The sequence below is a fragment of the Ylistrum balloti genome, unplaced genomic scaffold (genome assembly GCF_031769215.1).
Source record: "Ylistrum balloti isolate Yb309-2 unplaced genomic scaffold, AGI_CSIRO_Ybal_v1 Utg371710, whole genome shotgun sequence".
NCBI lineage: Eukaryota > Metazoa > Mollusca > Bivalvia > Pectinida > Pectinidae > Ylistrum > Ylistrum balloti.
The window spans coordinates 111,704-134,606 of NW_026782861.1; the positions used below are offsets into that span (position 1 = coordinate 111,704).

Here is a 22,903-nt window from a genome sequence, read left to right on the forward strand (position 1 = left end):
TGGTATGGTAACCTAGTTTGGTATGATAACCTTGTTTGGTATGGTAACCTTGTTTGGTAACCTTGTTTGGTATGGTTTGGTATAACCTTGTTTGGTATGGTAACCCATTGTTGGGTAACCTTGTTTGGTATGGTAACCTTGTTTGGTATGATAACCTTGTTTGGTATGGTAACCTTGTTTGGTATGGTAACCTTGGTAACCTTGTTTGGTATGGTAACCTTGTTTGGTATGACAGTCTTGTTTGGTATGGTAACCTTGTTTGGTATGGTAACCTTGTTTGGTATGGTAACCTTGTTTGGTATGGTAACCTTGTTTGGTATGGTAACCTTGTTTGGTATGGTAACCTTGTTTGGTATGATAACCTTGTTTGGTATGGTAACCTTGTTTGGTATGGTAACCTTGTTTGGTATGATAACCTTGTTTGGTATGGTAACCTTGTTTGGTATGATAACATTGTTTGGTATGATAACCTAGTTTGGTATGATAACCTTGTTTGGTTTGACACCTTGTTTGGTATGGTAATCTTGTTTGGTATGATAACCTAGTTTGGTATGATAACATTGTATGGTATGATAACCTTGTTTGGTTTGACACCTTGTTTGGTATGATAACCTTGTTTGGTATGATAACCTTGTTTGGTATGGTAACCTTGTTTGGTATGATAACCTTGTTTGGTATGGTAACCTTGTTTGGTTTGACACCTTGTTTGGTATGATAACCTTGTTTGGTATGATAACATTGTTTGGTATGATAACCTTGTTTGTTATGACAACCTTGTTTGGTATGGTAACCTTGTTTGGTATGATAACATTGTTTGGTATGATAACCTAGTTTGGTATGATAACCTAGTTTGGTATGACACCTTGTTTGGTATGGTAACCTTGTTTGGTATGATAACCTTGTTTGGTTTGACACCTTGTTTGGTTTGACACCTTGTTTGGTATGGTAACCTTGTTTGGTATGATAACCTTGTTTGGTATGATAACATTGTTTGGTATGATAACCTTGTTTGGTTTGACACCTTGTTTGGTATGGTAACCTTGTGTGGTATGATAACCTTGTTTGGTATGATAACATTGTTTGGTATGATAACCTTGTTTGGTATGACAACCTTGTTTGGTATGATAACCTTGTTTGGTATGAAACCTTGTTTGGTATGAAACCTTGTTTGGTATGGTAATCTTGTTTGGTATGAGAACCTTGTTTGGTATGATAACCTTATTTGGTATGATAACCTTGTTTGGTATGACAACCTTGTTTGTTATGACAACCTTGTTTGGTATGATAACCTTGTTTGGTATGACAACCTTGTTTGGTATGATAACCTTGTTTGGTATGAAACCTTGTTTGGTATGAAACCTTGCTTGGTATGGTAATCTTGTTTGGTATGAGAACCTTGTTTGGTATGATAACCTTATTTGGTATGATAACCTTGTTTGGTATGAAACCTTGTTTGGTATGAAACCTTGTTTGGTATGAAACCTTGTTTGGTATGGTAATCTTGTTTGGTATGAGAACCTTGTTTGGTATGATAACCTTGTTTGGTATGATAACCTTGTTTGGTATGATAACATTGTTTGGTATGGCAATTTTGTTAACAACTTATTATCTCATTTCGAAAAGATGGATTTATGCTGTATGGTATATTCCTTTCTTAGTGTGGTAAGTTTGTCTTTTTAACGAATTAACATTTTGGAATTATTTGAAAACATCTTTTTGTTTGATGATTTTTATTAACAAATAATTGTTTCGTCCTTTTTTAGGATTCTATATGATAAAATGCATTTCTTTCTCATCACCAAATAACGTTCCACGAACTAGCATGAACATTGGAAACAGTACGTCTGTCGCTTCATTGGTTTCAACACTGTAGGGCCCTATAGCGTTACAAACGACTCCTAGAAGGACGAAACGGGTGTATTTTATAAAGTAAATTACTTTATTTTGATTGTAAGTCTGAAATTTGTGATAAAATATGGATCACTTGTCTTCTTCACAATACATGTCTGAAATACCAGTATCCTTTTTGAAAAATGTTCTGCCATTTCAGTTCTATTTATTTTGTGTACAAAGAAAACCTTCTGCTATTTTCATAATCGTTTTTGTTTTTCAAAATTATCATTCAAAACATAATTACGTTTTGTTATGTCATTCATATTTATTTTTTATTTTGCCTCGCGCGGTAGGTCCGGCAATGAAACTGCCGTACATGTTTGGATTTTTTATTAAATAAACACCTTCCTCTCCGATACCGCTTTGACTTATCATCCGTTTAAACATATCTCACAGGATCAAAAGATTATCTTTGTATCCGCGAAAATTACGTCACCTTTCATGTAAGGTGATTTTCACGCTCTGTCGATCAAGTGGGAGAAACGCTCGAACATGTACAATATTACGTTTGCCAGTCGTCAGTTTGGGACTACAAGCCAACGTGAGGTAGGTCATTGTAATATTCTGTCATAATTTGAAGATCATTTCAAAAATTTAAGCTTTCATATTAACTTCATTTAACACACGTGTTTTTGTCAGGAATATGTGTGTTATCTTGACATTGCGTTGAAAGCTGTGCACAATTCGGGCAATTTTATTTATTCTACATAATAATATTCCACAAATCTGCCTTAAATAATATTTTTTTTAGTTTCTGTTACACGGATCAAAATATTTGATGCCGTGCTTCGAGGAAGTTGTTAAGTATTTTTTATGTTTTGTTTGCATTTCCAAATTAAACACTGCGCAGAAGTGAAATTAATGTGATTGTTTTTGATTCAAATAGCGAAAATTTTAAAAATGTAGTTCTAACCGCACGATATGTAAAAACAAACGTATTACAAATAGGCCATTGTCCTTGGATGCGTAAATCCGGTACATCGTTTTTTGCTATCGTCAATTTAAAAAAAAAGATGAAAAATGCACAATGACAAATAAGTTTTATAAAAAAAAATGCTAATTAGAAAATGACTATCATATTACATACGTTTGAAAGTGTCTGCTGAAAATTGTTTGAAAAAAACTGGTATCCACACCAAAACTCAGCTCAATCTCTTTATATTCTTTCACATTTTATCAAAATTCAGTAACGCAATAAGATATATCACGTACCTAGATATGAATGTATTTATATCCAATTCCGCGGTTACATAATGTATGTTATTTATTCTGGTCGTTTCTCGATAAATTTAATCATGAAAAAAAATGCGACGAATGTAACTTGTTTCGTTTTCAAATAGTCATTTTTATCGTTTATACTGGCAGTGTCATACAAACAAAAATCTATGTTTATAAATGGTATTTATGTTGTTTTAATATCAATCTGAAAATGAAGAAACATTTCATCAAGAAATGATTAATATCGTATAGGTATATATATATATTTATAAAATAATGATAGAAAAGTGAGTGGAAATAAAATTCTCATGAAGCGAAGTGTTGTTGTATTTGTGACATAAAGCGTTACATTTTTTAAAATCTCAAATCTTTTCCCATTAAATGACTAAGAATTGTTAATATCTGTGCTACACACTCATCGTAAACACATTCAGGATGAGTAGGCTTCAGTCTGACACATTTCACTAAATCGAAACAGCGCGTGAATTACGACGTTACATATCGTCATACATGGATTCATCCCATGTATATTTTCGAGAAACATTTGTAAATAGTCGGCTCGCTGGATTTAAATATATCAAATATCGTTAGAATTTTCCGATAAATTCCAGATTTCTTAAAAGGGCTATTAGTTAAAAAAAAAAAGGATACAATTTTACACAAAACGACATAATCACAGCTTCATGTAATGAGATGTTAAACATTTTTTCACGATTGTATTAATTCGTAGCTTACCTCCAGATGATATAGCGGATACATTTTCTTCATCACAAGACTCGTCTAAAATCTCTTCGGAACACAAAGCACTCTCCATTGTCTCCAACTGATCAGGCATGATCCGGGAAATATGGAAATTCCGATATAGACCGTCTGCTGTTATCGAACCCAAACACTTAACGAAATACAATGGTGAAATTTGTATAAGGAAAGTTACACTTCCGGTTTAGAATCTTGCGTCTCAACCCTGCAGTACACTTTTGGCGATATATAACATTTTGACAATGACAGGTTTTCTAAAACGTAGTTTTTCGGGCTATAAATGACATGTAACACGTGCAGCTTGTCTTTTAAACTGACCGCACACTAGTCAAGCCGTCCATTATTTTGTTTGGAAGAAAGTAATAGTGAAAATCTGGCGGTCTCCGGTTGGTATGATAATTAGGGAAACCCGAAGTGTTCAGTTCTTTGACAAACTGCACCATTGCATATCTTGGTGTATATTTACATCAAAATTACCTAATTTTAGTCTGGAGTGATTCACACCTCCACTTAGAAACATATTCATGACTTTATCTCACACACATGATATTTGGTAACTCTATAGCACAGAGAAATGAAAGGGGTAATTAAGTGCAAGTGTTTTATAATGAAATGGTTTATTATCTGTTTGGTATCTTTTTCACACACAAAAAAAACCCCAAGATGTTTTGGTTAAAATTATCTAGATGTGAAATTTAGAAATTACAATACCGGTGCCGACATGTCTTATAACACTGTATTGGATAGCGCACTTAATACAGAGTTCACCCAAGGGGTGATGCACGGAAAAAAATCAACCCTACACACTGTAGATCTCATTAAAATACTGCCTGGTCCATCTCAGTACCCATTAAATCCAATTTCTGTGGAAAGATTGAAAAAAAATTATCATTTTCTTTTCAGTGCTTCAATATCTGTTTATGTGACAACCTTTCTTTCATGTGGCGAAATCATCAGATGACACTCCCCTATTCACAGTTATGGACTCATTGAGCTGCAGTTCTTAACTTCCGGACAGATGGGATTGTGGTTAACAGAAATTCGGTTGAGGCGCACCAGGTGACTCAACATCACCACTACAGAGACAAATAATTTTGCTTCCAGTGACGAAAAAAAAATTTAAGCATGATTTTTATGTGGTCTGTAAACATCTGTTAAGAGCATTGTAGTTGAAATGGTCTATACAGGTAACGTTCAGGTGAGAAGAACAAGTCATTTATATGTAAAGCGAAGGACAAAGACGATGCAGGGTTTCATCGAGGCTCGCGCCAAGTGCGCAGTAGGTTATAATTAAATGCGAAATAAAAGTACTCCCTTATTCATAAATATTTGATAAAAGCGTTCCCACTAAAGTGTACTTGTGAGAGCTGATTTACGGGTATTTCCAGCAACAAAGGTGTGTATATCTTCTGTTATCGATACTTATATTGAATTGTACTATACAAGTGCAGCCTTCTGTCACGTGTAAACCATTCATTCAAGTAAAAAAAAAAAGAAGTTTACATCAATTCAATATATTCAAAAATGACTAAACAACAGTTTGTTTTACTTCATCAGAAAAATATAACTATCAATTGTTATATCTACCTCAGGCGAATTAAAATTCTGAGGTACAAACCTAACAATAATGATTGGAGAATTAAGCATAGGCGGTAAAGAAGACAACAACGATATATTTAAAAAAATACAGTTTAAAATTAAATAGAGATCCAATGTCAAACCTTGTATCATTCAGGTATTTATCATCTAACTGAAAGAGTATTACGATGGCAGTTTAATTAAAGTGTAAATAAATCTCCAGTTAATGAAAGCTGAATCATACTGTGAAGTCCCTCCATGTAGACTGGTGTCTCTGTCTGGTCCCTCCATGTAGACTGGTGTCTCTGTCTGTCCCTCCATGTACTCTGATGTCTCTGTCTGGTCCCTCCATGTAGACTGATGTCTCTTTCTGTTCTTCCCATGTAGACTGATGTCTCTGTCTGGTCCCTCCATGTAGACTGATGTCTCTGATTGGTCTCCCCATGTAGACTGATGTCTCTGTCTGGTGCGTTCATGTAGACTGATGTCTCTGTCTGGTCCCTCCATGTAGACTGATGTCTCTGTCTGGTCCCTTTATGTAGACTGATGTATCTGTCTGGTCACTCCATGTAGACTGGTGTCTCTGCCTGGTCTCCCCATCTAGAGAGATATCTCTGTCTGATTGCTCCATGTAGACTGATGTCTCTGTCTGGTGCCTTCATGTAGACTGATGTCTCTGGCTAGTCCCTACATGCAGACTGATGTCTCTGTCTAGTCCCTACATGTAGACAGATCTCTCTGTCTGGTCTCTCCATGTATACTGATGTCTCTGGCTAGTCCCTACATGTAGACTGATGTCTCTGTCTGGTCCCTACATGTACACTGATGTCTCTGTCTGGTCTCTCCATGTATACTGATGTCTCTGTCTAGTCCCTACATGCAGACTGATGTCTCTGTCTAGTCCCTACATGTAGACTGATGTATTTGATCTCTCTGTCTGATGTCTCTGTCTAGTCCCTACATGTAGACTGATGTCTCTGTCTAGTCCCATGTACATGTAGACATGACTGATGTCTCTGTCTGTCCCTCCATGTCTGATGTCCTATCTCCCTCCATGTAGACTGATGTCTCTGTCTAGTCCCTACATGCAGACTGATGTCTCTGTCTAGTCCCTACATGTAGACTGATGTATCTGTCTGGTCCCTCCATGTAGACTGATGTCTCTGGTCCCTCCATGTAGACTGATGTCTCTGTCTGGTCCCTCCATGTAGACTGATGTCTCTGTCTAGTCCCTACATGTAGACAGATCTCTCTGTCTGGTGCCTCCATGTAGACTGATGTCTCTGTCTGGTCCCTCCATGTAGACTGATGTCTCTGTCTGGTCCCTCCATGTATACTGATGTCTCTGTCTGGTCTCTCCATGTAGACAGATCTCTCTGTCTGGTCTCTCCATGTAGACTGATGTCTCTGTCTAGTCCCTAAATGCAGACTGATGTCTCTGTCTAGTCCCTACATGTAGACAGATCTCTCTGTCTGGTCTCTCCATGTATACTGATGTCTCTGGCTAGTCCCTACATGCAGACTGATGTCTCTGTCTAGTCCCTACATGTAGACAGATCTCTCTGTCTTGTCTCTCCATGTATACTGATGTCTCTGGCTAGTCCCTACATGTAGACTGATGTCTCTGTCTGGTCCCTCCATGTAGACTGATGTCTCTGTCTGGTCCCTCCATGTAGACTGATGTCTCTGTCTGGTCCCTCCATGTAGACTGATGTCTCTGTCTGGTCCCTCCATGTAGACTGATGTCTCTGTCTGGTCCCTCCATGTAGACTGATGTCTTTGTCTAGTCCCTACATGCAGACTGATGTCTCTGTCTAGTCCCTACATGTAGACAGATCTCTCTGTCTGGTCTCTCCATGTATACTGATGTCTCTGGCTAGTCCCTACATGCAGACTGATGTCTCTGTCTAGTCCCTATATGTAGACAGATCTCTCTGTCTGGTCTCTCCATGTATACTGATGTCTCTGGCTAGTCCCTACATGTAGACTGATGTCTCTGTCTGGTCCCTACATGTACACTGATGTCTCTGTCTGGTCTCTCCATGTATACTGATGTCTCTGTCTAGTCCCTACATGTAGACTGATGTCTCTGTCTGGTCCCTCCATGTAGACTGATGACTCTGTCTGGTCCCTCCATGTAGACTGATGACTCTGGCTAGTCCCTACATGTAGACTGATGTCTCTGTCTGGTCCCTACATGCAGACTGATGTCTCTGTCTGGTCCCTACATGTAGACTGATGTCTCTGTCTGGTCCCTACATGTAGACTGATGTCTCTGTCTGGTCCCTCCATGTAGACTGATGTCTCTGTCTGGTCCCTCCATGTAGACTGATGTCTCTGTCTGGTCCCTCCATGTAGACTGATGACTCTGGCTAGTCCCTACATGTAGACTGATGTCTCTGGCTAGTCCCTACATGTAGACTGATGTCTCTGTCTAGTCCCTACATGTAGACTGATGTCTCTGTCTGGTCCCTCCATGTAGACTGATGACTCTGGCTAGTCCCTACATGTAGACTGATGTCTCTGTCTGTTCCCTACATGTAGACTGATGACTCTGGCTAGTCCCTACATGTAGACTGATGTCTCTGTCTGTTCCCTCTATGTAGACTGATGTCTCTGTCTTGTCTAAATTCACTTCTATGAATGTTTTAGGTGTTAAAAGATGTTCTTTAAAACTTTTTTGTTGGTGCACCGCAATGATCTGCTTTAATTCGGTTTCTTTTCTTTTAAATTAATTTTTGACCATTTACAAAGAATAATCGTCTGTACAAGATGAGTAAAATGAGAGCAGAAAAAGCTGTTTGAATTTCTCTGCATGGTTGAAAAATCACAACAAAACTAAAGCTCTTTGGTTCAAATATGTTTAGTTCGTGTTATGTATCACCGTACTATAACGTGGATGGTTATCAAGTGTTAATGGAATACTAATGAAACTAAACGAGTTATTTTTCATGACAGCCATTTTAGTGGGTGTCACATCAATTTATTGAAGAGTAATGAATTAATTTTTACATCGACATATAATACAAAACTCTGTTTATCACAAAACTAAGTTCACATGAAAAAAAGCAAACAACAAGAGGCCCAAGGGCCTTCACGGTCACCTGAGTCACAATGATTCTGGTAACATGTCATAAAAATGATTTTGTTAGAAATACTTCATATCTATATTGTACACATACTGCAAATGTGAATTATGTATACATCGACTGATGTCCCATGCTAAGGCTCCTAACCAAGTTTGAATTAAAAGAAATCACATTCAAGATTTGAATTTTCCTATATAAAATCTTCCATCCCGAAACAGTGGAACATCTTTGAAATGTCAGTCAGTTTAACCCATTTTTGGCCTTGCCCATCAGCCAAGGTCATTATGTGCATCTCATTAAACTGATAATTATAACCAGGTTTGAACTATTTCCAATAGAAAATAATGTGATTTTCCCATTTAAACTACACTAAACTTTCCCCCTTCCCTAGGGGGAAATGTGAGACCCTGAAGTTATGAAATTTACTATTTTGGTAAAGTATATGAAGGCCTTTCCATCCATGAAGAATACTTGATTCCATTATATCTGGGGTTTGAGAAGAAGATTTTGACGTCCACCTGTAGCCATGGAAGATTTCTGTAAAATTTCATTAAACAAGTTTAGGAGTTTTTCAGAAGAAGATGAAAATGTGAAAAGTTTACGACGCATGACGCCGGACAAAAGGAGATCGCAAAACCCACCAACCAAGAATCTCCACTCGGATGGTAGGTTAATGACGTCACAGTATCGTCATTACACATGTGTCATGTGATATATATATATACATATATACATATATCATGGGTTAGTCATGTGATATAAAATATTATGCATTGCATGGTCTATTTGGCAAATTGAGGCAACAGTTATGTTTTTTTGTCATAATTGAACAAAATGGATAAAAATCAGAGTTACTCTTTGTGTGAATCGTGAGTATAAAAGTTCATTTCATTTCAGTATACAGTTCAAATGATTACATTAACAAACTGTATTTAAATTAATTTGTCCGCATCACTGGATGTTGTTAAAAGTCTGAATCCTGATAAATGTATGAGTATGTACAAATGTGTCATAAATCATTGCCTTTACGACTTATTTAATCATTTAATGAAAAATAAATACAAAATATTTTTACCATAAGCTTAAGCACCAAAATGTGTATAACTTCCTGTAGAGTGTGACGTCATCATGGTTCGGTTTCATTCACCGTTTTCCAGCGTCATTTTCGTAATATTCAAATGAGTTAACATTGATACAGCATCGGTACACGCATTTTTTGGAAAAATTAAACATGGCTTTAGAGTGTGGCTTGGGGCTTAGTTAAGAGATGAACTAAAATCAGTTCCCAGTCAACTTGAATACGTCTCCGATATTGCCCAAAACATTTTTTTTCTTCTAAATATCTTAACACAGGAAAAAAAGTGGAAACTGAATCTATTTGATGTGATGGTAAAAATAAAAGCTCGCCTCGAATATCATGAAATATTACAAAATCTACAAGTGACTCATGGACTGTTTTTTTTCAATAAAAAACAGATACCATAGACCCAAATAATGAATTAAACTGCTTCATACGGCTTCAAGAACTCGGCAATGAAGCAAAGGTCCTAATATGTTGATATTTAAGAGGAGGTTGGAAGGGAAAATGTTAAATATGTAGGTCGGCATTTAAATCTGACACAGGACAGAATATGTACATTAATGATACTTACTATAGGAATTGATCCATGAAATACGACGGTGAAAAACTGTTGCTTCCTAGCCAAATGGATATCTTTCGGTATTTGTGAAAGTACAATTATATTTTATAAATGGAAAACAAATGTGTTGTTATTCATCATCATTGACCTCATATTAGACATATCTAATTAAAAAAACAAAAATCTACAAAAAAAAAATCATTAAATGCAGAAACATTTGCAGTGCAACATATTTCTATGTGGTACTAACTTGTACACGTGTATACAGATAGCGGTTAGTCACATGCAATATGTCTATAAATAGCAAAATTGTAAACTTATGTAAGTATTGATTAAACAGACGATTCTGTTACAAGTACATTAGTTTCAACTTTTGAAATATTTTAAATGAAAATGTGTGGTGAAAAAGTAAAATAACATAATAAAAAAGGCATATCAACTCTCATTATCTTAAAATAATGAACATATTTACACATTATATCACTACATAAAGGCTGATCCCTATGTTCTTTGGTATTTAAATTATGTATATGTACAAAGAAACCTAATAGCTGAAAACAGACGATTTTGAAAACAGAACTTTCTGCCACATGAATGACACAGTTTCACGACACTAAAATGTGACGTCACTTGCATTGCATACTCCTACATTTTGATCCAAGTGACCTGCACTAATTCATCGCATCCTGTCTTTAGTTTATTGGTTCTCTGACGTGCGATCAGTATCTACAATTTTTACTTGTGATGGTGCCAATTGAATTCATTTCACCAAGATTTGTATCAGTCATCCATCTTAATTTAAAAACGCGTGTCGTTATTTTGCTTATAGGTGTTTTCAATATCGTCCGTTTAAGTTCAAACACATTAACTAAAATTAACAGTACGGTCGTTAAAGTATGCATGGATGTAAAAATATGTCAAATCATTTACCGTTTAAGGTTGAATGTACCATTGTAGTTTTTATATTCACACGAAGAAGAGTTCCAATTCCCCTTTATTACTATTACGTCCGCCATGATGCCGTTTTGGCCTTTCAGCAGACGAATTTATATCATTTGGAGTATTCTCCCTTTGACAGGAAACGACAAATATCGATTACACATTATCACGGTTTTTTAAAGACACTTTAAAACTGGTATATATATTGAAACTTCAATTCATAGTTCAGTATAAAAGCCTGATTGTGATAGATGAGTATCGTCATTATATAATTTCATACCGCACAACCTGTTGAAGATTAAACTGTGACGTTTCTATGAAATGCCTAGTGTGAAGCGTTCAAGCAATTACGTACGTTCTTTGTACACAAAGACAGGAAATCGTGTGGTGAGATGGGGGAAAAGATTACAGAAAAAAAATACATAAGATGTTTACAATATACTGCAGCCGTTTTGACTATTTTGTTAAAGTGGATTAGTCGGACCATCTCGTCAACTATATATGTCTGTTGCTACGCTTCACACTGGTCATTTATCTAATGAAAGAATTTACAAGTGACTGTGTTAAAAGAACTTTTACTTTATTGATATTACCAACTCGAAGAAAATGTTCCGTGATGAATATATATCTAACTTAATGACATCCATAATATAGAATTTAAAAATACAAAAATAAACTTACATGGAGGTGTCAAGAATACTGATTGTCGATATTAAGCAAGTAACAATACGGAAATATGTAAAGGAACAATATGGAAATATGTAAGTGTTTTCCTTTTCATTTAGATTGAACCTCGTTAATCTGGAAGCTGAACATTTCAAAAGTTTTTTTAAATAAATATTCTTAACAAACTATTCATAATTTAGAAATACTAGATCTATTTTTTGAATACCAAAATATGAGAAAACTTCATATTACATTTTGCATAATAGAAAGCAAATATTACCAAATCTGGTCTCAAAAACACGCAAGAATCTCATCGACAGGTACATTAAAAAAAGGATTCATATCAAGTCCAAGGTATTGCGAACTGTTTTTAAGTCGTCAAAATGTTGCAGATTACTTATAAAAAAGGAACTGTAATTGTGTTTACTCTTGATTGTAAGCCAATCTTCGTTATTTCGAAATCGACTGAGATCTTAGAAAACATTTTACCTTTATTCGAGTATTCCATTTCATACGGTAAAGAGTGAATATTTAGTTGTTACCTGGTTTATATTTCGAGTTTCGATGAAAACAGGATCCTCGAGTTATCAGTGTTACAAGTATCAGATAAAAATTGATTTTATTTTTTGTATTTTACAAATTACAGTACATGATATTCAAAACCTTAGTACTAGAAAATGTTCTCTCCATATTAACGAGGTACCACTGCTACTGTTGTTCGAAGACAAAGACACAGAAGAACACATGAACATAAAAATAACAATGTTTCTTTGTAAGCAACACTTATACTAAGTAAATAAAGTAGGTTAAAATCTCAGGATTAAATATAGATAGATAAGTTTGACAAATAAGGTCGTCATGTATAACATTAATATTATAGGTCTCTTTATTACAGGAGTATCGCCTTCATTTCTTCCTTCCCTCCTTCCTTCCTTCCTTCATTCATCCTTTTCTTCCTTATTTCATTCAATCATTCCATCTCATTCATTCATTTCTTTGTTAATTAATTCGTTTTCTTCCTTCATTCATTTCATTTATTCATTCATTCATTTTCATTATTCATTTCTTTCCTTCCTACCTATCCATATATACGTTCAATAGCTTTCTCATCCATTCTTTCATCAGTTAGTATATTACACATATCTACCATCCGAATGAATCATTTATCCATTTCACACACTTATCTATTATGTTACTTTTTAATCACCTTTTTAACACCTCCTATTATGGCTGAATAAAAAGGATGTTAAAAATGATATATTTGACATGAAAATGACGCTTAGAAAGGACAATGACAAAGCTAAAATAGTTCACATACTTTTCTGTATATCCTTAGATAATTCTAAATATCTTTTTCAACTCTCATATATTCTGTTCTCTCCGCACTTATTTTCTCTCCCACAACGTCTGTAAGAATTATTGATCGTCGATAACAGACAACACTAAATGCCGTATAGCTGTTATTTTTTGCGGGATTTATATTTTCTTTTATTGTTATACAATAAGGTGATCGTGAAAATTAAGCACGTTAAATAATGGAACACGTGTTTATAAGATGTCCTTTAACATCCAGATCACAATATTTTGGTTCGTTAAAATATAATTTGATCCTTTTAAGCGAAATTTTATCCGCGAAAAATACCAGCTTTTCGGTATGACATACAAATGGTGAGGGAAAAATTACAAGGGGACATAACAGATTGTAGACAGACACCTAGAACACTGTCCTGTAGATATCTTAATGTCGAATTCATTGAACACAATATGTAACCGACCAATATGCAATTGAATTCGACATGTACCACCGCAGTGGTAAATCAGAACAGCGGAGCTTCATAATTGATTGTTGGTACGGATTTGAGCGTAGTGTGCATAGAAAATTCCAGACTGGATCAATAGATCACAAATAAGGACAGCAAAATAGAAATGAATCTTGCAATTAAAAAGTATTTATACTGTTGAATCAGCATATGACGGGAATCTTCCTCGTGTAGGCTCGGTCGATGGAACTGCAACATAATAAAAACTGTCGGCTAATTTGTCATTTTTATAATCTGCTTTTCCTTGTAAGTGTTTGTTCAAATTAAATTTTTACTTTGATATATGTGTTTTATTTTATTTGGTTTATGAAATAGGACAATATATTGATCCTTACATCAAATTTCGAATACATATAATCAATAACCTGTAAAAATCAATACTCTTAAACAATCACTATAGAGTTAATTGTACACGTATATGAAATAAACACGATCGATTCTATTGCAAGCCAATATAACACAGCGTATATCAATGTGATTTCAGTATGTCAAAATGGTTTTAATCGCCAACCAGACTGAATACGTCATTAAATAAATATAGACGTGTACTTCAACAAATGTATGTAAAAGACTTATTAAATTCATTTTTTCAGGATGAAAATATATATTAAAATATATGGATATGATCAAAATGTAATCAGACAATAAACGAATATAAAACTACATTTCATGTTTGCTGTAAATAAAACTTCAAGCATGAAAATATACGTGTATATATAGAGTATATATACACATACTCTCAAATTTCATAGAAACGTATATTGTAGCACTGATATGAAATTCTGTTTTTTCGTAGGTTGCTCCGTTAACCAGAGAGAGTAGAAAGAATGATAATTCACTATATACAGAGTTAGGATTAAACAGGCGAATATGATACAGATTAAATGTGTTGAACACCGTTAATACTTTTTAGGATTTTAAAAAACGTTCAGAATAAATATTTATACATAGAATACTTCATTTGACTGGTTCCAGTTGATTTTCGGTGTTTCTTTCAAAAGAAATATGCTATGTGAGATATATTTCATTTTTAGGCATTGAAACAAATACAAAAGCATATAAGCATAGTTGTATCTTTTGTAAAATATTTTTTTCGCAAGCTGCAAAGCTGATTAATCCGTTCCTATTTAAAATCTACTCGCATCAATTTGATACTTTATAGCGGGAATTTCACGTCCCGTTATCGTCCATGAACAGGGAGGGCGAATTAAAGATATGAGCTGAAACTTGTTACTCATATAGAACCCATAACCAAGAGAGCGAAATTAACATGCGACGAATTTGTGCTTGTACAAGGGCAAACTTAACCTAAGGCGAAAACATTCAGGTATACAGTATTTAAAAAGCAAAGAAAGTGATGATCTTATTTACCTATAACATATATCCTATTCGGTTGTAACCTTTTTCACACACGATAAACACAAACAAATTTATTGTCAATACATCAATCATTCCCAACTAAACCCGTCAATTAAATCTAACTTCGTCATTTTGAAGCTTTGCGTTATTCCTTTGGCTTAGGAAATTAAGCTGAAAGCTAAGCATAAAGGTAAATAGCATCTCTGTCATAATGCTATCCTATTTTTTTTTTATTATTTAAACATATTAATTGTCAACCTTACAACAAGAGGCACAAGCTACTATAACGTATCTACGCATCATTCCGATATACATTTAAATGGAAAACAATTACTATAATGGAAACATGCATATGTCTATATAATGATGTTACTGGGCTTAATGAAGGAATACACATGTCTGAAAATATTTTATGTCTACATTAAGATCAGGAATCCCAAACAAAATTATATGTAAATTACAACAATCATAGAAGTGAAATCCAAGGATTAAACTATTTTTTCATTTGTATAATGATGACTCTCTAAAACAAATGGTGAAATACGCTCTCACAAGGAATACTGCAAGTATACGAAACATCGTTTTACAAGGTATAAAAAATATAAAGTTAAGGGAACTGTTATTGTGTGTAAATCGTGCGTGTAAAGTATACATGATACCATGACAATATAGCGTGACTCAAGATATTAAATTAACATTTTTGAACGTGTTTATGAGGTGTTATAGGGGTAAGTACATGTATATATGTTTTGTTGGATGATATTTTGTTATTTTATTACAGAAAGTTAAAATTAGTAACACATCACATTACAATGATGTCGGATTACTGTCCGAGATTGTTATTTTCCGAAACCATGGGAACTGAAAAGCTGACAAAGGTAAGGAAACTTACACTTAAAGAGAGTTTCCAATTAACTCAACCTGGTGGAAAGATTATTTTTATCAATTCATAAGTTTGTAGAAAAGACGAACAATTAAAGAGCACATGATAATATAAATTAGTTCAAATTCGACATAGTGAGTTTAATAAAGAAACACAATTGCGTCATGAAGTTGTTTCATTATTCTAAGACTGCGTTATTTATATTTCAACAGATGAAATAAATTGATAAAGAATGAAATTCAAACTTGAAATAAAAGGGAAAACAACTTGACCTAATACACTCGTTTTAAGGATTTGAGTATTTTCTTATTTAATATAAGGAATGCAAAGCGCATGATAGAGATTCTCTCTGAAAAAAAGTCAAAATATTTTCATGTTTACACCAAAATAAACATTGAACAACAGAAATTTGGCGGAAATGTTCTATTCTGGAAATTATGAAAACGACTGTAAACTATATGATTGAAGAAGACCTCCATCAGAAAAAACTCGGATCTTTGCTAGTTTAAAGCATACAAAACTGAAAGTATTACTAAAATCTTTTCAATTTTTTTTTAATGAACAATATTTTCGTTTGAAACGTATACCAGATTCAGTAGTAGGTTTCGGGACGTCAGTCGTGTTACTATATAGAAGGTACCTACATTGTGGGCCGAAGTCACTTTGGCTGGTACTCCTACTTATGTCAGAAAAGTCAGCAGAGGAGGCAGTGCCATTTCTAGAGGACGGAGAGCTGCTGGAATTGTACCCTGATAAGAAAAGTATACATATGCTAGCACTGATAACACACAAGCCACGCCAAACGGAATCTCAACCATAAGAATATCGGTAACTTCAACCGGCACAGTAAACTATAATAAAAATCAGTCTTTACATCAGACATAGTGACAACCCCTGGTCATGTGATATCATAGATTGACGACTTTTGAATAGAATAATAGAGAATCTTAAACAAGTTTCGTTTCATATGAGATTTTATGAAACCAATCTTAGTTTGTTTATGTTTTTCGATCATTGGCACACAAAATGTTAAACTTCGAGATCACTTGCATTAAATCTCGTATGAAAACAAATTAGAACTACTTTTGATCAAATAATCAGAAAAGGTTCAATTTGACAAATTTAAGGGTCAAAATGTGGAGGATTAATTGAAAAACCTAAACCATAATTTTGCGGTATTTTCAGTTTTTCAGGTAACGTCGTTCTCCATGCAATGCCATCACAAATTATCAACATAAGTTTGCCAGAGGTTGTCTCAGTGTGGGTAGAGATATTCTGCATACTTTCAAAATTTGTATTGTAAACTTGGAATTTGTGATATGTTCGTTATTTAAAAATTGAAAAGGAAAGAACCCAGATGATCTGAGGTCCTGTTTTATCGATATATATTCAATACAATAGAAATCAGTTTATCAGGATTTTCAAAGACATCAAAAGCTAGAATCGTTGAGGTTCCATCGCATTATTGTAGCCAAAATGCAAAGTAAAGCTGGAATCGAAAATCAAATATCCTCTCGATATATATATATTAATATAAACTGTAGCAATGGGATAAACTTGCAAATATTTAAACAGAAGCTATCATGTTCCTGTTAAAGATTTTGGACACGAATTTGCAAATGAAATATGATAAGTTTCAGCAATATGACGTTGATCTATTTTTCCACTGAAGCCCAAACGTTTTCATCGTTTCGAAACAAAATTTTTTTTTTGAAGTCCATGCGTAATCATTTAAAAATCTTGCTTCTTAAAATTTGCTGGAGTTCTTTCTCAAGTTATTTTAAACTTTTTTGTCACTCCACATCGTTTGGAATGGAATATTCTACTTCAGATTAATTTAAAGAATCGTTATTTTGAATTGATACATAATAATACAGTTTTGTTGAAGATTATCACTTCAAAACGCCAATGTCTTAATCATTTCTAAAACAAACTTTACAGTTCTATCTATAGCTCAACCCGATTTTCCCAATTGTTTGATGTCTTCAGGAAATTGTGTCAACATTAAACGTGAGACATATAAAAAATATGAAAGGCATGTGCAAAATAAACATACTTTATCAGAATATTGTGTACGCATCTTATTCATGAATAAATCCGAAACGCACCTTAAGTGGAGCCTCTATAAAATAAACAACAAAATCCATTGATCTAAGAAATTATATTACAACATTATGTACAGCGTCAAATGTTTCGCCATACACTTTGAAAATTAAAATGACAGTATTTTTATAGAGGTTCCACTAAAGATATGCAAAACAAAACAGAATCACAGAATCGACAAGAAAGCACACTTCCGGTTAGTCTGTGAATTGCAAACAAACACCTTAGTTACTGAATAACGCAGCACTTGTTTGTAAGAAAACATTTGTTTTGATCCGTGAATCAAATATTTACCTGTTATAATCATTAAATATAAGTACATTCCCTTAAAACTCAAAACAGTGAAGAAGATGTGACGAGTTAAACCCAGCAGTATTAACGGTGGTCAGTTAAAGAAAGAAGACAATCTAATAGGGAAAAATAATAATGCTATTTAAAAGTTGTTAATCAAGTGAAAGAATTAGAAATGAAATCTTGCACAGAGTATTTTAAGATGAATTTGAGTTTAGTATCTTCACAGAACATGCCACACATATTGACCAATATACCTGGGGTGTACTTTTTCCCTTTCTCCCCTGAAAACAGAAGTCGAATATGTAAATAACTAAAGTTTCTGTCTGAAATTGAAGAATTAATTACCTCCATGTTTTACTGTAAAATAATTGTATAGATTTTTATTTCAAAATCAATGTATCGATTTCCTTCATAACGACAATGTTTCATATTCAAAACGAAAGACGGCGATACGATATATCCATATTTAAGAAGCAACACGCTTATTTAAAACGAAAAATATGAAAAGTCTATATACTACAGTTAACAGGACAGAAAAAAACATGGCCACGTTAAAGTCGAAAATTCTGCTGCAAGTTGCAGAAATATTTTGATACAACAGGCTTAATTCGCAAACATAATATAAACACGATATGTATTCGTGCTATGTACACAACACTTGATGTATGGAATGATTTTATTTTAAACTGGTTTTGAATTAACATTTTTTTAAGAATGATAAACACAAGACAAAATTATCTTAACACTCCCATAACATTGACCTTTGACCCTTGGCATTGATATTAACTCAGAACAAAAGCTTAATGTAAAGCAATATTAACTAAAGTCTCACTCAAATATGTTGAGAAGTCGTCCCAAATTGTCGCAGACGAAGCAGTATTAACATCCAGAAGTCGTGACCTTGACCTTTGACTTATAACCTTGACACATAAGTGGTTACTTGAACCTAGCGTCAGGATAGATGAATTCTTTGAAGATTCATTAAATTTGTTGTGCAAAGATTCTTCAAGACAAGACAAAATTGCATAAATTATACATTTAGCTGCTACAAAAAGAGGACAAATTAAAAGAGGTTGAAGAATTCTGAACTCAAAGAGTCCGAAAACGGTTACATCCCATTACATGGGATAAATTCCATTTCGTTTAAGTTTTTACCAAAAATACTGAATCATGTTTCAAATTTTGAACATTTTCCACCATAACGTCACAACGAAAAGTTCATTCTCAAAATATTCTTGAAACGATGTGAAAACATGAAATATTCTATCTGATAGCAGTAAGTTACATAACTTACTTACTGCGTTGATTATAGGTTTTGTATATATCCTGTTGTTGATAAACGTACATCTTAAAAATATTGGCGAAAAGGACGAAAATGTTCAAGAGATGTTATACAGAACTTACAAGTTCTAAAGTAATAAGCAAATTAAGCCCGCGATACAATTGCAAAAGAATGATGTCGGAATGAAAATATGGCCTCCATTATTTTTTGTAATAATTTTCATCATATTTTTTTTTTACAAAAGGTTGAAATTCAAATCAAAGTGTAACATAACGTCATATAGGTTCCGAGAAATGTTCGTCTACGCTCTTGTGAAGCTTGTGTACTCTATTTTGAACGTGATGAGAACGTGATGGAAATCGTGACGAATCCCGATTGATCGTGACAACACTGCTACAGTTGTACAATGATATTGGTATGACGGGAAATGTCTTCAATTACATCGGGGTATATCGTGTGTATGTGCCAATGCTGTTGTTTACCACGTTCTCACTACGTTCTCTCACGACTCAACAACATTGATTCCTGAACAGTTTCATTGGTTAGTGTGACTTCAAAAATAAACTGATACCGATCCTAGAAATACGTTTTATAGATTATACAAGGGAGATAACTAACCTACTGGTAGATCTAAAATACATTTTATACAATAAACAAAAGGTTATCAGAACTATATATAGATCTCAAATTACGTTTTATAAATTATACAAGGGAGATAACTATATATATACATTTTATACAATAAACAAAATGTTATCAGAACTATATATAGATCTCAAATTACGTTTTATAAATTATACAAGGGAGATAACTAAGCTACTGGTAGATCTCAAATAACGTTTTATAGATCATACAAGGGAGGTAACTGGGCTATTTATCGTACCTTTACTGGTCTGTGTGCTTCCCTTCTCGTCCGAAGCGTCACAACAAGGTAACGTTCTCGCCCAATTCTTCCTTGCCTCTTTGTGCAGAAAACAATAAAAAATGAAGATGAAAAGTCCTTGAAGTGAATTTAAGATGGTAAACAAATATTGGATAATTATTCCACCGATGCCACCGACAGCAAATATTGCAAACACCCAGGTCAGACCAAGAAGGATGACCACGCCCACAGCCCCTCGGAGTCGGGATACAGTGCTGGATTTGTCCGACTTGGTAATCTTTTTGGACGACATTCCAAACAGTTGACGCGTTACCAACACAAATGCGATGGTGTTGAGGACGAGAATCAGCAACACTGGGGCCAGAAAAGCACCGTAGAATGGTATAGGATTCAGCCAGCATCTAACAGAAAGAAAACAAACTATTTTAGCATTATATAGTGAAAATATACTAGACTTACAGTTGTTCATCTTCGACATTACGTAACATGGCTTGTTTATTCTGTCATAATTAGTTTATTTGAGAATTCAAGATGTATACCATTCAACAAATAAGGTTGAAATATACCATAAAACGGGGTTATTATTTACCGAACGCAAATTCACTACTTTGTTTCAAAACTAGAATACTAGAATTTTTATCTTTGAAAGTTACCAAGATCCTTTTTAAGGTATTATACATGGTGTAGATCTTTTCTTATCGAAATGACTAGAGGTAGTGTTGGTTTATCTTCGTAAGACTGCCAGAGTTACCTCCCTTACTTTAATGACTAACGTAATATTTTGTCGCAGAGTTAACTATGTACAATATGTTCTCTTGTGGACACCCTCGTTAGATTTATTGTACACTATACATCATTCTATGATAATTAAGTTAATGATAAAATACATGATTATGTTTGAAACTGTTTCAGTCCTCTAAGACTCGTCAAACAGCTGTCGCACCCTTCTAAGACTCGTCATATAGCTTTTTCACCCTTCTAAGACTCGTCATAGACATGTTTCACCCTTTTAAGACTCGTCATATAGTTTTTTCACCCTTCTAAGACTCGTCATAGACCTGTTTCATCCTTGTAAGACTTGTCATACAACTGTTTCACTCTTCTAGGAATGTCATAATGCTGTTTCCTCCTTCTAGGAATCGTCACACAGCTGTTTCACCTTTCTAGAACATAACTTACATGTCTCCAGCTTGTTTTCCGTAGTTATCCGTCTTGTTAATTCCTAACGTCACCGCCACCGCCACAACAGGTATACCTGTCAAATAGTTGATGCTGTAGTAATGACGTAGAGGTATTAATGGTGCTTAACATTATATATATATTTCTTCTTGTACGTCTTACAGTCGTTATCAAACATGTTGTTTTCCATAGGATGTTTAATTATTTATTTCATTTTTTCATCAGAACATCGGAACCATAAAATATTCGAATTTTAGTACGCATATATAGACCAGAATGATTCATCATTTGACGGGAATAGTTTAGTTAAAATCCATTTCATTTTCTTTGTTTACTTTTTTACCAGACATATATTTAATTCTATTCTGGATGTACACAAAAACTCTTAAGAAGTACTTCCACATTGTTACCATCTTGTATACTTTTTTGTTAGCAACTTTTTCCATTTCGTCACGCTATTTTCGACCTTAGTAAACATAAGATTACAGTACAGCCGAAAAAGTCGATTCCTTACAATCTCGTACACAAAATACGTCGGTACTAGTACGCTCCACGCTAATCATTTGTCTGATGAAGGTGGCCATGTAGTCATCGAAACGTCACGTCACACTTAAATCTCCTACTTTTTGTGTTACAAGAGCTTCTATTCCACTAAGCATTAATACACTAATTTTGAAGCAACTATTTCAACATTGAAATGTATCAAATATTTCGATATTCTTTAACTTTTACCATGAAATACACATAACATAAAGTTCCTGTTACTCTTTTTTGATTAGTTATATAAGTTTACTACAACCCACTAAATCTACAGGTAACCTAAGTCATGACAACTGGTTAAGAAACGACAAACTTTATTAAATCTGACAACGGGAAACGATAAACATAGAACATCTGTCATAATATTCCATTTCATATTAGAAATATTCACGAAGAGTTTCACAAACCTCATATTAAATGGAAACGAAGTTGTCTTTTACCATGAAACAGGAAAATTATGTGGTTCACATAAATAATTGAAAAGCCCTTCAAATTTTTTCTCACGGCAAAAAAAAAAATAAAAAAATCTAACGTAAACTTAAATGCAATATGAAAAATAAACAATGAGAACGATTTCTGCGTTGAGCCAAGACAGGAAAATGAAAAAAATCATTTTTGGAAAGGTCCTTACCCCATCCTACCAGGCAACACTTGAGGAGAAAACGCCGGATGTAGGTGTTAAATATCTTGACCAGAGCCAGGTACATGTAGAAAGCTTCCACCGCCATCCACGTCATAGCGGACAACAGGAAGTAGTGAAGCAAAATCGCCACCACCT

The 22,903-nt window shown here is 34.2% G+C and overlaps 1 protein-coding gene across 1 annotated transcript in view; it reads right to left on the reverse strand.

Annotated features, from left to right (window-relative positions):
- Nucleotides 1–13,732: 13,732 nt before the first annotated feature.
- Nucleotides 13,733–22,903, reverse strand: part of LOC132563404 (adhesion G-protein coupled receptor G6-like) — a 44,835-nt gene continuing 35,664 nt past the window's right edge. The window contains exons 21-26 of the mRNA XM_060228167.1: nt 22,757–22,901; nt 21,586–21,661; nt 20,407–20,807; nt 18,496–18,522; nt 16,489–16,593; nt 13,733–13,791 (exon numbers count right to left, since the gene is read on the reverse strand). Coding sequence (XP_060084150.1) covers nt 13,733–13,791; nt 16,489–16,593; nt 18,496–18,522; nt 20,407–20,807; nt 21,586–21,661; nt 22,757–22,901 — 813 coding nt within the window. The remainder of the gene's footprint in view (nt 13,792–16,488; nt 16,594–18,495; nt 18,523–20,406; nt 20,808–21,585; nt 21,662–22,756; nt 22,902–22,903) is intronic.